At 37.5% G+C, this 13,872-nt stretch overlaps 1 protein-coding gene across 13 annotated transcripts in view; it reads left to right on the top strand.

The window, feature by feature from the left end:
* cadps2 (Ca++-dependent secretion activator 2) overlaps positions 1-13,872 on the top strand; it is a 295,984-nt gene that overhangs the window by 89,246 nt on the left and 192,866 nt on the right. For all 13 annotated transcript variants that reach the window (XM_088645120.1, XM_088645117.1, XM_088645119.1 and 10 more), the window contains exon 3: positions 7,762-8,094. In XM_088645120.1, the coding sequence (XP_088501246.1) occupies positions 7,762-8,094 (333 nt within the window). The remainder of the gene's footprint in view (positions 1-7,761; positions 8,095-13,872) is intronic.

Raw genomic sequence — 13,872 nt, 5'->3', positions numbered from 1 at the left:
GGTTATTTGTCTTGAGGTGGTTATGTAACTGAAATGCGACAGCACGTTCTAGAATTTTTGCAAGAAAGGGTAATTTGGAGATGGGTCAAAAAAATTGTTAAGAGCAGTGTTAGGCTTTTTTGGCACGGGAGTAATCGCAGCAGTTTTGATGACCGTTGGTATAATGCCAGTGCTCAAGGATTCATTTATAATATTGAGGACAATGGGACAGAGAGAAGAGAAACAGGACTGAAAATGGGAATGGGATATAAAATAGATATGGTGAGTTTTATATGTGTAACGAGTTTATTGAGGGATGCTGAGTCAAGAAGAGAGAAACTGGAGAGAATGGAACCAGAAAAGTTGGATAAGGAGGGAGGAGGTATGGAAATGATATGCGTAGTGGAGAGAATGTGGTGCCGGATATTGTCAATCTTGGAGCTAAAGAAATCTAAAAAGTTGCGATGAGGCAGGTAATGTGGTGGGGCAGTTTGGCTTTAGCAAGCTGTTGATGTATTTGCTTTTTTCTGTTTTACAATTGCCATTTTAATTCTTCTCCAACTGCAATATCATTTTTAATCCTACTCTTTCCTTTGTTTCACATCTCTTCCATTGTTAAGTCTGATTCTGTGTTTCTTAAGTTATTTCTCTATAATAATATAAAAAATTACAAATGAAAAGAGGCCATTTGGGTCATGAGATACTTCTTGAATGAAGCCAGGCTTCAGTAACATGATTAGGCAGCTTGTTCCTTACTCCCACAACCCATTGTCCATTTAATTTTTCCAGGTCTTGGCTATTGTAATATTCTCTTGGCTGATGTGATAGGGTGAATTTGTTAAACAGCTTTCTATCCAAGACTACAGAAGTAGATCTTGGCTTCTGCGGTTTGTGGCATTTCACCATTCTATTCCTATATAATTTGTAATTTTCACAGTGATTTTTCATCAGCATCAATTAGAGGTATGGAAAGAACTAGGTACTTGAACAGAATTAATTTGAAGGCTCACTGTTAAGCTATCCCTGTCCTAGAAGGTAATTTAATTAAGCAGAACCGTAGTGCTCTTTTTGATCATTATGCCATTATTATTGGTCTGTAGAATTTTAATGTGGAATTCCATGGGGAAAACTGTAACAGGAGGTCATATAACAGGAATATATTTGCCTTTCTGGTTTTAGATACTGTGTCTATAAGCTGCATATGTAGTTTTGTTAGTTTGGATTGACCCAGGTTCAGTCTTTTAGCAGATGTGCTTATTTTTTATTTGATAGACAATCATTTCATTTGGTCATGCCTGTTGAATAAAAGTCAGGATCTTGTACAGTAATACAAGTACAAAAATGAAACCCTGGTCATTGACTACATTCAAGTGTGGTTCGGTAAAGCTTTCCTTTCTTTCTCTAAACATAAGAGAGAACATTTACTAATGAGAGAAATGTAAGTTTACTAATGAGAGTATGCCATTCCACTTATCTCTGATATGCCCCTTGGAAACTTGTGAAATGACCTGCCTACTGATCATGAATTAATCTTCTACCTGTAAGCCTGTGGGACATTAAGGTAAAGGAGATAATCTAGATCAAGCAATACTGCTACTATAGCCTCTTGGCTATTTAGAATTGGAGTATTGTCCTTCATTCCTTTATGTTTGTATTATATATTTTTTTTTATTTTAGCACCATTGTGGCAATTCCAAGAGTGATGTGTCTGTTGAAACAAGTGTTAAATGTGTGTATCCTATAACCATCTAGATGGCAAAATAATACGATACAGCTGGACAGATGTTTTTTAAATCACCTTTTATCAAAGGACTTCATGACCAAATGCAAATCTGTAGAGGAAAACTCCCAGCTGACTGCATGATCATGAGAAATGAATTAAGTAGAAAAACTAGATATTCAAAACACTTTGGAACTATAAGTAATGAATGACACTACACTTCAAAAAAGGAGTTTGAAATATGTCTGTGGGGCTTTTAGAAAAGTAACCAGCAATGTGAAAAACACAGTGAGCCTTTTTTATTGTTTAAATAAATGAAGGACCTACACGCAAGTAGCAAAGAGTTAATAAAACCAATGTATGCCAAGAGGGCAAATTAAATATTTTCTTAATATTTATTGTACATCTAATATTTCTAAACACCTTTAAGGGCTATAAATGGGGGATATCGGCATAAGAGGCTGTTTAGAATGATGCATTGTAGAGTGATCACTTTTCCAATGAAGGCTCGTTTTCTTGTTTGTCTTTTTACCCATTCATTTGGTTTTCTGTCTCTTGTTATTCTGAGTGGGAAAACACTATGGTAAGGAAAAAGTAATAGGTTTATTCCATGCTGAAAAGAGAAGAGAGAAAACACAATGTTTTGGCTGTGAAGCCTATACCTGTTGCTTTTAAACAGCTCAGATTTATAGTAAAGAAGGCAAAAAACATCTTGGACAAGGTGCTATAAATTATTTGCGTATTACAGGTTCAAGGAAAATATTTTAATGTAAAGATAATTTTTAAGTAATTTAAAATAATTAAAATACATTTCAAATAAATGTTTTGATGATAAACAAAACCTGAGTGTGACACCAGAAGCCATATCACCCTGCAACTCACAACTGGCAACCCACTGAAGCTAAGCAGGTGTGAGCCTGGTCAGTACCTGGATGAGAGACCTCATAGGAAAAACTAAGGTTGCTGCTGGAAGGGGTGTTAGTGGTCCAGCAGGGGGTGCTCACCCTGCGGTCTATGTGGGTCCTAATGCCCGAGTATAGCGAGAGGGACACTATACTGTAAACAGGAGCTGTCCTTCGGATGAGACGTAAAACTGAGGCCCTGACTCTCTGTGGTCATTAAAAATCCCAGGGTGTTTCTTGAAAAGAGTAGGGGTGTAACCCCGGCGTCCTGGACAAATTTCCCATTGGCCCTTACCAGTCATGGCCTCCTAATAATCCCCATCTATGAACTGGCTTCATCACTCTGCTCTCCTCCCCACTGATAGCTGATGTGTGGTGAGCGTTCTGGCGCACTATGGCTGCCGTCACACCATCCAGGTGGATGCCGCACACTGGTGGTGGTGGAGGGGAGTCCCCATTACCTGTAAAGCGCTTTGAGTGGAGTGTTCAGAAAAGCGCTATATAAGTGTAAGCAATTATTATTATTATTATTATTATTATTATTATTACTACACTGGCCAAAAGATTATTGAAACATGGGATAAGCAGTAAAGATGTTTTGAATACCCATCCCCCTCTAAACTATTTTGCCACCTACACTACCTATAACACAATTCTAGTAAGTAGATTCTTCTGTATATTACAGTAGGTACGGAACTGATATTGCAAAAGTCATTCTCGTCTGTATTTTATGCTGCAGTGCATTTTGACTTATCCAGAAACTGGCATTTCAGGCTATATAACCTTACAGCTTGTAACTAGAAAATGACTGGTGCTTTTTTAAAACATGCAAAAAAAATGCGTTGCTTTTTTAAGACATGCAAAAAAAATGCATTGGTAAAGTTGGTAATGTACAATTTAAACCTTTATTTTAGAAATCTTTTTGTACTTTGGGAATTTAAGGATTCAGATTCTGTAGTGTTTTAGTTCCTCTTCATTACATTTGGCACCAGGATGGTATTCATTGCCATCTGTTGCTCTGTTCAGGCTTTAATTGTTTCTCTCCCTGTGACATACTAGCTGCTCCAGAATACCATGACACATGAGCCATTTCTTGCTGGTTGTGTGCTTAATTTATTGCCCTTAAAGCATTGCCATATGGTATTCCAGGTATTTGCTTGAAGTAAAGTTACAAAATATTTGTTTTTGTCCAACTATTTTTTGTATGTTTCTAAATGATTTTAAAGTAGTTTGATTTTTGTTTCACTTTTGCGCTTGTGTGGATCACTATACAGTACATACTGAATGTGAGAGCATGTTTAAGGTGCTAACTCTGTATTTATAAATTTAGAAACTGAATCACTATAGCAATGTAACCTCTGTTGATGTTAGAATGGATGTTTTCTGTTTGTATCATTTGTAAACATTTTTCTTGGAAGAAAGTTCAAAAGTCACATGTTCATTTTCATGTTCCATCAATCAAACTTACTGGAAAGTGTTCCTTTATTCATTGAGCCTTTTAGTGTGATTAAAATTTGAAAACCTTTGTGCCTTTTATCACATTTGCATGTAAAGACTCTGAAGCACAAATATCTGGCCCTAAAGGTGTACTCACACATTAATAAATACATACACGGAAGGTTATAAGGAGTACAAAAATGATACCGGTTCTAACATTTTTTACAGTCATGTTACCCCGTCTCACAATATACACAAACCCATGAACTACAGTATTTAGCATTGTATATTTAATAATTAGGAATGTAACTGTGTTCTGTACTTTTTACATATTTTTTATTATAAGAAAACAGGGACAAAATATACACTGAAAACCAAATAACAGACTTTTACTAAATATGACATTTTAAAAAACTTAGTTCTTGAGTTACTGGACATAACTGAGGAGACTAGAATGGACCACAAGTTATTTCAGTCATTTTTAGGTGTCCTGGAGAATGACTGACTCTCCCATTAGTGTACAGAATTTCTCACAGACTTTTAGCCCCAGCTAAGCAACCAGTATACCAAGATCATTAGTAAGGCATATGCAGTTAAGTGATGCACATAAACTAAAAAAAAAAACCCCGCTATACTACTGTATATATACTGGTGGAGAAAAAAAAACGCAACATTTTCTGGAATGAGAATACTATAGTTTATGTACTTTCACAAAAAGTTGTCAATTTGTTTTAAGCCCCAGGACCAGCAATACAGCTTGTGAAGTGAGGCATTGCAACTTGCCAATCACATGAAAGCTCATTAGGTGCACTTTTATAAAAGAGGTCCAGGTGAAACACTGCCTGATCAGGTCACCTTTAAAAAGGCCTTAATTTAAAGCTTATGCCACTGCAAGAAAAAGGCAAAATTTTACAGTTTTCTGTGCATTCTATAATGCATTGAATATCACCAGAAGCAAGGGAGAGGACCACTGGCATGCTGCAGGCAGGCATGTCATGTGCCAGCGTTGCCAGACACTATGGAGTAAGCCACTCCACTGTAGAGAAGGTTTCAGCAGACCGGCAGGACAGATGACAGTCCAAGATCCGGTCGACCTCAAGTAACCACACCAGAGTAAGACTGACGATCAGACTGGTCCATCTGAGAGATCATTTCAGATCTGCCACCCGTACTGCTGATTAAATGATGCGGACATTGTTTCTGATGCTGGCAGACACAATGTCTGGATCAGTGACAGGACAGTGAGGCTCCATGCTGCTGGCCTTAGAGCAAGGCGACCAGTCAGAGGCCCTCTGCTCATACCTCCAAGATGTCACACCCGACTGTCTTGGGCCAGACAGAGGCTGTGATGGACTCATCAGCAGTGGCATCAGGTCCTCTTCACGGATGAGTCACTCTTCAGCCTGTTCTACACAGACAGGAGGGTTAGAGTGTAGAGGAGGAGGTGTTGCATTTCTTTTTTCCATCAGTATATATATATACAGTATGAAATGTGTGAATGAATAATCAAATAATAATAACCTAAGTTTCTTAATGCTGAAAAGCAGAATCATCATAATATTTCTAATTTTTCTTTGAGTATAATCAAAGTAGGAGTCATGGAGAGCTCTTTCAATTTTATTAGTTTCCACCACAAAAGAAATGGGTAAAAGCATTGAATATTGTTATAGGTTTCCCTCTCAATCTGCACGTTAGCCCGCTGAAGAATCAATATTGAATAACAGTTATAATTCAGAATCCATACTGAATACCAAAGGAAACCCACTCATACTTAGTTCTGTAAGCAACAATTTTTAAAAGCATCTTCTGCATCAGTGTGTGACTCTTGAGTTTTCTTGCTTCCCTAGCTCATCTGCCTCACACACAACTTGTCCTCAGCCAGCAGGGATTTCAGTTGTGTATTTTCACAGTAGCTTATGCAATGAATTCGTTTTTTTACTTGCAATGATTTTATCAACCTTATGACCATTTGGGCGGAGCGGTGGCACTGTAGCTAAGGATCTGTGCCTGTGGCTGGAAGGTTGCCAGTTCAAATCCCGTTCAAAATCCCGTTGCCAGTTCAAATCCCCAGTTCAAAAGTAGGAATCCTACTCCATTGGGCCCCTGAGCAGGGTCCTTAACCCCAGCTGCTCCAGGGGCACCGTATAAATGGCTGACCCTGCGCTCTGACCCCAACCTTCTCTCTCCCTGTCTGTGTGCCTGTGTGTCTCATGGAGAACAAGCTTGGGTATGCGAAAAGACAAATATCTAATGCAAGAAATTGTATACAGTATGACTAATAAAGTGATCTTATCTTATGAATTGGAAATTTTTACAAAAGATAGCTGTTGATGATTGTAACATAGACTGTAGGAACTTAACATTTCAATTCCCCATGTAGTCAAGTACTGTATTTACCATCTGCAGAGGTTTTCAGGAATGTCATTATAGAAACCTGATCATGAATAAAACTACAGACATATACAGTATTATGTTCATGGATGAAGGTTTCAACACTAAGTGAAATATTAATCCAAGCTATACATGTATGTTTTCATTTCAGTTGAGGTACTGTATTTAATTTTTAATACATTTATAGAATGTATTTATTATATTGATTTTAATATACAATATGTAAATTAAAACAATTTAACTGGAGGTTTTATATTTTTTTATGGGCAATATGGCATAAAATGACTAGTATTTTTGTAGATGTGCTGTTGAAGTGAGAGAGAGAATTCGCTTAAGTCATTAACACCTTTTTTACTATTTAATTGTTTTGTTGTCAGTGTCCGACATTACCATGAAAGTGTGTTCCCAAATAAGAGCAATACCACTACATACATATTGCAACATTTTTCAGGCAACACCAAAAAACATTTTGGTCTAAAATCTAACATGACATGCTTTGCAGGCTTAAAAAGGTGCTACAGATTTATTGTTAACCTTTATTGCTTTTCCTATGATTCTTTCATCAGAGTGTATACAGCTTAAAATTTGACAGAACCTATTAGTTCTAGTCCCTGAAGGAAGGTACTGTAGGTGACACCAGATAACTAGATCTAGTAAAATACAATCAACATCTAATCTGTTCTGTCAGGAGTAGCCAACAGACATTCTGCACATCAGCCCAGCTCTTTTTTTGTATTCAAGCTCTTGCCTCTTACAATGTTTTGGAGCTTGAAACTGAGTCTTAATCGTAATATTACTGCAGGACCAAAGAAGTCCAGTAAAACACATATTCATCACAAGGATTTCCACATAATGTTTTATGTCTCCCACTGCCATAGTAAAACCATGCACTATATTCTTATGATTCTTTTTACACACACCCCCTCCCCCCAGTAAAAAGAAGAAGCACATATAATTATTTGCTATGGCACATTTCAGTTCATGTGATAAATTTCAAAGACATAATTATGAATCCCATTGGTATGACAGCTATGTTACAAACAACATGAAGAACCTGTCCTAGGAACCCGAAGTACACAAATGCTACATGAGTTACCATAAAGTCTTGTCTCATATCATACAGTAATCCTGTATTTTATTTGACGTGCAGCACCTGTTTATTTGTTGTGACTGACAGAGGCCATTGCTTTGTAAAGAATACAAAATATCTGTTTTTTGGTTTTGAGCTCTTTCAAAAGTGACATTTGACCATCGTCTTTAGCATTAGGGAGCTGACTGCCGCCTGCCTGCTGTTTTTTTCATCCATTCCCATTTTTGTTGTTTGCTCCCTAGGTATTTCTTAAGAGTGACCGCGTTGCCAGGATGGTTCAAAATGGAGGGTGCTCTGCCAATGACTTCAGAGAAGTCTTTAAAAAAAATATCGAGAAGCGGGTCCGCAGCCTTCCTGAAATTGATGGCCTCAGCAAAGAGACTGTGCTGAGCTCCTGGATTGCCAAGTTTGATGCCATTTACAGAGGGGAGGAGGACTTTCGCAAACAGCCGCCCAGAATGCACCTAAGTGCTGTATCAGAACTGATCCTCAGCAAGGAACAGCTCTATGAAATGTTCCAGCAGATCCTGGGAATTAAGAAGTTTGAACATCAGCTGCTCTACAATGCTTGCCAGGTAGGTACCTCTTAAGTGTATAATAATCACCATCATGTTGTTTATTTCATGGAAAATGTATTTTAAGTAACTTTGATAAACATATATTTGAATGAATTTTCTTTAAAGTTCTAACAATATACACCACAACACTCTAATCTACCAAAGAGTTATTGAAAAATGAATCGATGTGTAATATGTACAGTGTTGCGCATCTGTGAATTTACCTTATATTTTGGTTAAATTAAGGAAACTTGCTGAACCGATGCATGTGTATTGAAACAGTCAAAGTCTGGGTTGTCCTGTAGTGTTACACGATTCTTTATCATCACTGGTCTATGTCGTACAGTAATGATAGTGTTAAGGCAGCAAGATAAATGTGGCAGCATAGCATGCTCAGTTTATAGTAGCAGGCTGAGCTTGTCTGTCTAGATTTGTACCATCAATGTGTGCTTAGAATTTTTCTGTGTCCCTCCTTCTCTGGTGCCTGCAATTGACAGTCTCAGTGGTTTCTTTAGTCTGTCTCCAGGAGGACACAATTCAGAGCACTCACTGGCGATTTGGAGGCATGCTGTGTTTGTGAACTGCAGGTTTTTCTCTCTCAGGTTTGAGGACAGGTTCCTTTTAGCTCTTCTCTCCTGGGTGAGGGTTATACTGCATCTTTTTACTGAATCATGCCTCACCTGGGCCTACTGGTAGACAGCCTTTCCAGCTTTCTCAGTTTTTTATCTTCACCTCCATTCAGCATTTATTTCTATGAGCTTCTTCTCAATATGTTTAATGGAAAATGCAAATATTGATGTTTCTGTGGGAATATCCTGTCATGTATCTTGACTGTTTTATCCATTTCCATTCTGTGTTGTCACATAAATGACACATTGGCTGTGAATTGCATGTAGTTAAAATTGTGAGATTCACAAGATGTAATTCAAGGATGTAGATTGAGTATGAACAGCTTTTTCATGATTTTTTCCTGGATTTCAAATTTATGGTTAATGTATACTTTGTAAATGTGAGGTTATGGATCATTTGAAATCCCTGTCATTCTTTTCCCCTGAGACGCTTCAAAGTTGTTTTCTTTATTTCTGTTTCAGACTATACTGTATGTGATTGAATTACATACTGGCATCTACAATCTAGTAGGAATGAGCATTTATAATTGTTACTTTAGACATAATATAAATAGAAATGCTGAATAGTTCTATAAATAGTGGTATATTTTACAATTGTGAAAACAAGCATTTAAAATATCAATAATAAATGGTCTACAACCTTTGTTAAAATCAAGTAGCAGACAGATTCAAAGTCTGTGAATGTTTGATAAAAGAAAATGATGAAGGCCACTTACACTGTCTTATTTCTGTAGCTATTTATTCACTTTTAGAACACATCCAGATTTGAAGCCTGCTACATTAATAATTGCTGGTTTAAAGGAAGATAACTTGTTACCTATGGTATTATTACATTCGTTAATTTTCTATCCGCTTTCTCCAATACGAGGTCATTATGGTGCCAGTTCCTCTCCCAAAAAGCACAGTGTACAAGGCAGGATACACCCGGGACAGGACTGGACTCTAGTCCATCGCAAGGCACACAAATACAATCCCAATTTTCCTAAAAACCAATTAACGTATCAGTACCAGTGTGTCTTTGACCGTGGGAGGAAACCAGAGCTCCCTGTAGAAATCCATGCGAAAATGGGAGAACATACATATAGAGAGCGTCACAGGAATTGAATCCAGGGACCCAGTGCTGTGAAGCAGCAATTCTGAGTACTGTGCCACCTTGCCTCTCTGCTGCCCTGTAATTATTAAAATTTCCCCCTTTTTCTAAGCAAAATTCTACTCTATTCTGTTGTACTCTGTCTTGATAATGAACAAAACAGAACTCTAAGTTGGATGAAACTCTACAATCTACCAGGGGAAAAAAATTAAAAGGAAGTTTCACTTTATTTTACAAAGCTAAAAATGTGAAAACTGCGATTCATTTTTCATTAAAATTTCTTTAATTTCTTAGAAGGGAAGTCTGTTCTAAGGTTTACTCTTTTTGTAAGTGTGGTGAGAGGATTAACCTAAAGTAGTAAGGAAGAATTTTGATTTGTAGATAGCAAAGCTATTCAAGAAAATACATTTGGAGTGTTTTATAAAACTCTCATTAAATGTGGGCAGAAAGGACATAAAGCTGACGTATGTGTAATTAGTATGAGGAAGAACATTAACTGCAAGGGAATCCTAAAATAAGAGCAAGTCACAGAGTAGCCCAGACAAGGAATTGAGTAACCGGGATTCTTAGTTCAGAGGGAAGAAAGAGAATCTCATGAGGTGGGTGGAGATCAATGCAATCTGTCCTGACAAAGGATATCTGTTCAGCAGTCTGAGATGGCTCCAGTACTGGAGAATGTAATGGACGGGGAGTTTCTTTAGGTGTGAAAAATGCAAGGTGAGCCTGATGTGCTGATGGAGACTCGGGATGTTATTGAGGCAGGGGACATAACCCTTCATCAGAGTGAAGAGAAACAGGTGGCTTTTTCAGGGGAAGAGACTGAAAGAAGGGGGTGTGGAACAGAAGAAAGCGGAAGAGTTTAATCTGCTGAGTAGGAAAAGAAAAAAATATTATGATGTTGTATACCACATTACCTTGTTGTAAACAAGTTACTTTTTCAGGGCATCTTACAATCAGTGAAAGTTCTCATTTAGGAGAAGGTGGCACAAAGCTTGGTGAAACTGATTCTTTTTTGTATGCATTGACTGTCAGTAAGCAGATGAGAGAAAGACACAGTTGGACACTAAAGGAATACTGATTTCTGTACGATATCAAAACCTCTCAGAGACAGATGCTCCAACAAGTTACTACCTCTAATAAATTACTCTTTGCTCTTTAAAAAAGACAGCGCAGCGTAAACTGGTGTACTGTCTGCAGACAGCAGCAAGCCAAATGGTGTATAAGCCTGGTGAAGTTCAGAATATGGCAATGGATTTCTACTTTGACTTGTTCATCCACAGTCATCACTGTGAGTGAGGGGAGCCACGGTGGCTCCATGAAGATCTTCCCCAAGTTCCTGATGAGGAAGTAGTGGCTTTAGGAACAGATGAAATATCTTAGGCAGTCATTGGATGGAAAGTTGAAAAAGCCCCAGGCATTGATGTGTGACTGTTGAATTTTATAAAACCATGTGGGCTTGGTTTGGAGGACATCTTCTGGCAGTCATAAGGGAGTGCCTAAGGGACAGTGAACTGCTTCCAAGTTGCTGTTGTGCAGTGTTGGCTTTGTTGCCAAGAAAGGAGATTTGTGTAACATCAAAAATTGGCATCCTGTTAGCCTTCTCTGTTCAGATTATAAGATTCTGTCCAAAGCTTTGGCAAATAAATTGAGATCTGTGATGAGTAAAATTGTGCAGACACAGCAAATATACTGTGCGCACTGTGCATATATTTTAGCAGTATCCAAACTCTTCAGTTTTGATGAGTTGATATCAATTGATAAAGAAGAGGTTTTTGATTGAGTAGATCACACCGTTTTTAATGTCTGTAAGATAAGATAAGATGAAAATAGTGGGGGTGGTGCGGTGGCTCTGTGGCTAAGGATCTGCACCCATGGCTGGAAGGGTGCCGGTACAAATCCCACGGCCGGCAGAGGAATCCTACTCCATTGGGCTCCTGAGCAAGGCCCTTAACCCCAGCTGCTCCAGGGACGCTGTATCTGATCCCATGCTTCTCTCCCTGTCTGTGTGTCTGGGTGTCTCATGGAGAGCAAGCTGGGGTATGCGAAAAGACGAATTCCTAATGCAATTGTACAGGGCTAATAAAGTGATCTTATCTTATCTTATATTAAGTATAAGATCTGTTAGGTTCATAAGTAGATTTCTTATGCAGATATGGGCTGCCTTGTCAGGAGAAAGGTTGCTTATATTATGATTTTTTTTCACAGGGGCTATTAGTTCTGAGTCAGAACTCCCAGGTGAAACCAACCATCACACAGGATGGTGACACTCCTGGCAACCCCTTGCAATTTGAAAATATTAATTTTCTACAATTCAATTGTATGGGGAAAAAAGGATCTCTACAGACTTTGTATAAGGATTAAATATTAGGATAAGGATTTGCTTGACACCCACTGGTGAGAACATCTAGGTACTGAATTCTCTGTAGCTCCAGCCTGGAAAAATCTCAGTAGGCCACCACTACAGAAATCAATCTGTATTTTTTTCTCTTTTTGAAAATATATATCTGATTATGTAATTTAATGTATTGCTGAATGTGAAAAATGAGTTTCCATTTTCTCTTTTCTAAATGTGTACTGTAACTAACTGTGATGTAATGTATTACTAAATTTAATTATTGTGGAATGCATTGATGTTGTTAGATATGTTAGAAGAACATTTTTTCAAATTTATGAAGTGTTTTAGAAGCATGCAGTCTCTAAAAATTACAGGAATGAATATTAAAAAAAATGTTCATTACAACATTGCAAAATTTGAATCCTGATCCAGCCTGTTTTTTTTCCTTTAAGGAGAAAGTTTAGTAACATGTCTGAGGGAGATGATACAATTGTTATTTCGGAAAATGAGATGATAAAAGTATACTGTACAGCATAATTTTTAAGGCTCGTTCTTTCTTCTGTTCTTAATAACTTAAATTGTTTAGAAAGAAGTGTAAAGTCTGCCAAACCATTTAGATCCATATGCTGTTTGATATATTGTGCCTTAATTAGAATTGCTAACCCCTGATGCAAAGGTAAAAACATATCCATTTGGTGTTTCCATTTGATTGCACAATTCCTGTTACTACTGAAAGAGCTTCATCTGCCACCAGTCACTTTAGTGCCAAAACAGTCTCTTAATGAAAGAGCTTAATAAACAAAAGAGTGCAACTGCATGGTTTACCTTCTTCCATCCATCCATTTTCTAACCGCTTTATCTAATATACTGTAGGATCGCGGGGGAACAGAAACCTATCCCAGCAAACAACAGGTGGGGCAGAACACACACAGAAATACCCACACTCTCACACCAGGGCCAATTTTGACAGAAGTCAATTAACCTACCAGTACAGTATGTCTTTGGACTATAGGAAGAAACTGCAGCACTCAGAGGAAACCCAGTAAATGTGAGCTTTGCCGCATTAACCTACAGACTTTTACTGTTTTTTAAAGTTCATACTTCATAAAATTGAGCTGAATCACTGATAAAACGCACTTTTGTTGAAAGATATTTTTATACCTGGCTAGCATTGTTATTTGCAAAAGCAGTAGAATTTCTAATGAAGATATGAGTTTAAGCATCTGCATAAAATAAATTCTATTTGATTCATATAATTCATACTGATGATATAATATCATCTGAAAATAATGTATGAAGTATTAATCATTCAAAAACATACAAAATCCCACCTCTGCTAATGGCATTACGTCTAATGCCTTGGTAGTCCAATACCAATTCTATTACATTCTCCTTCTCCTGTAGAAATATATTCAGCTATGTACAAGTGACATTTAGTTTTCCGGTCCAGTGACGGAATCACTGCATGTTGCCCTGCCTCTTGAAATTATTATATTGTTGGATTTATTTCTCTTTACCACCTCCCAATAAGTTTATGCCACTCTTAAAAGTAACCATGCACTGTGCATGACGATGGTACAGAATATACTGTACGTTTAGACGTGATACACATCTTTTAAATTTTGTTTCTTAAATTTGAGAATGGCATCACATGTTGGATGTATAAGGTAATTTTTTTGGGGGGTGAGAAACTAAGGGGATAAATTATTGTTCATTATGATAACTAGTGTTATAATTATTCC

Source organism: Lepisosteus platostomus, chromosome 9 (genome assembly GCF_059453375.1).
Source record: "Lepisosteus platostomus isolate fLepPlt1 chromosome 9, fLepPlt1.hap1, whole genome shotgun sequence".
In the NCBI taxonomy this organism is placed as follows: Eukaryota; Metazoa; Chordata; class Actinopteri; order Semionotiformes; family Lepisosteidae; genus Lepisosteus; species Lepisosteus platostomus.
This window is presented reverse-complemented; position numbering and strand designations above follow the sequence as displayed.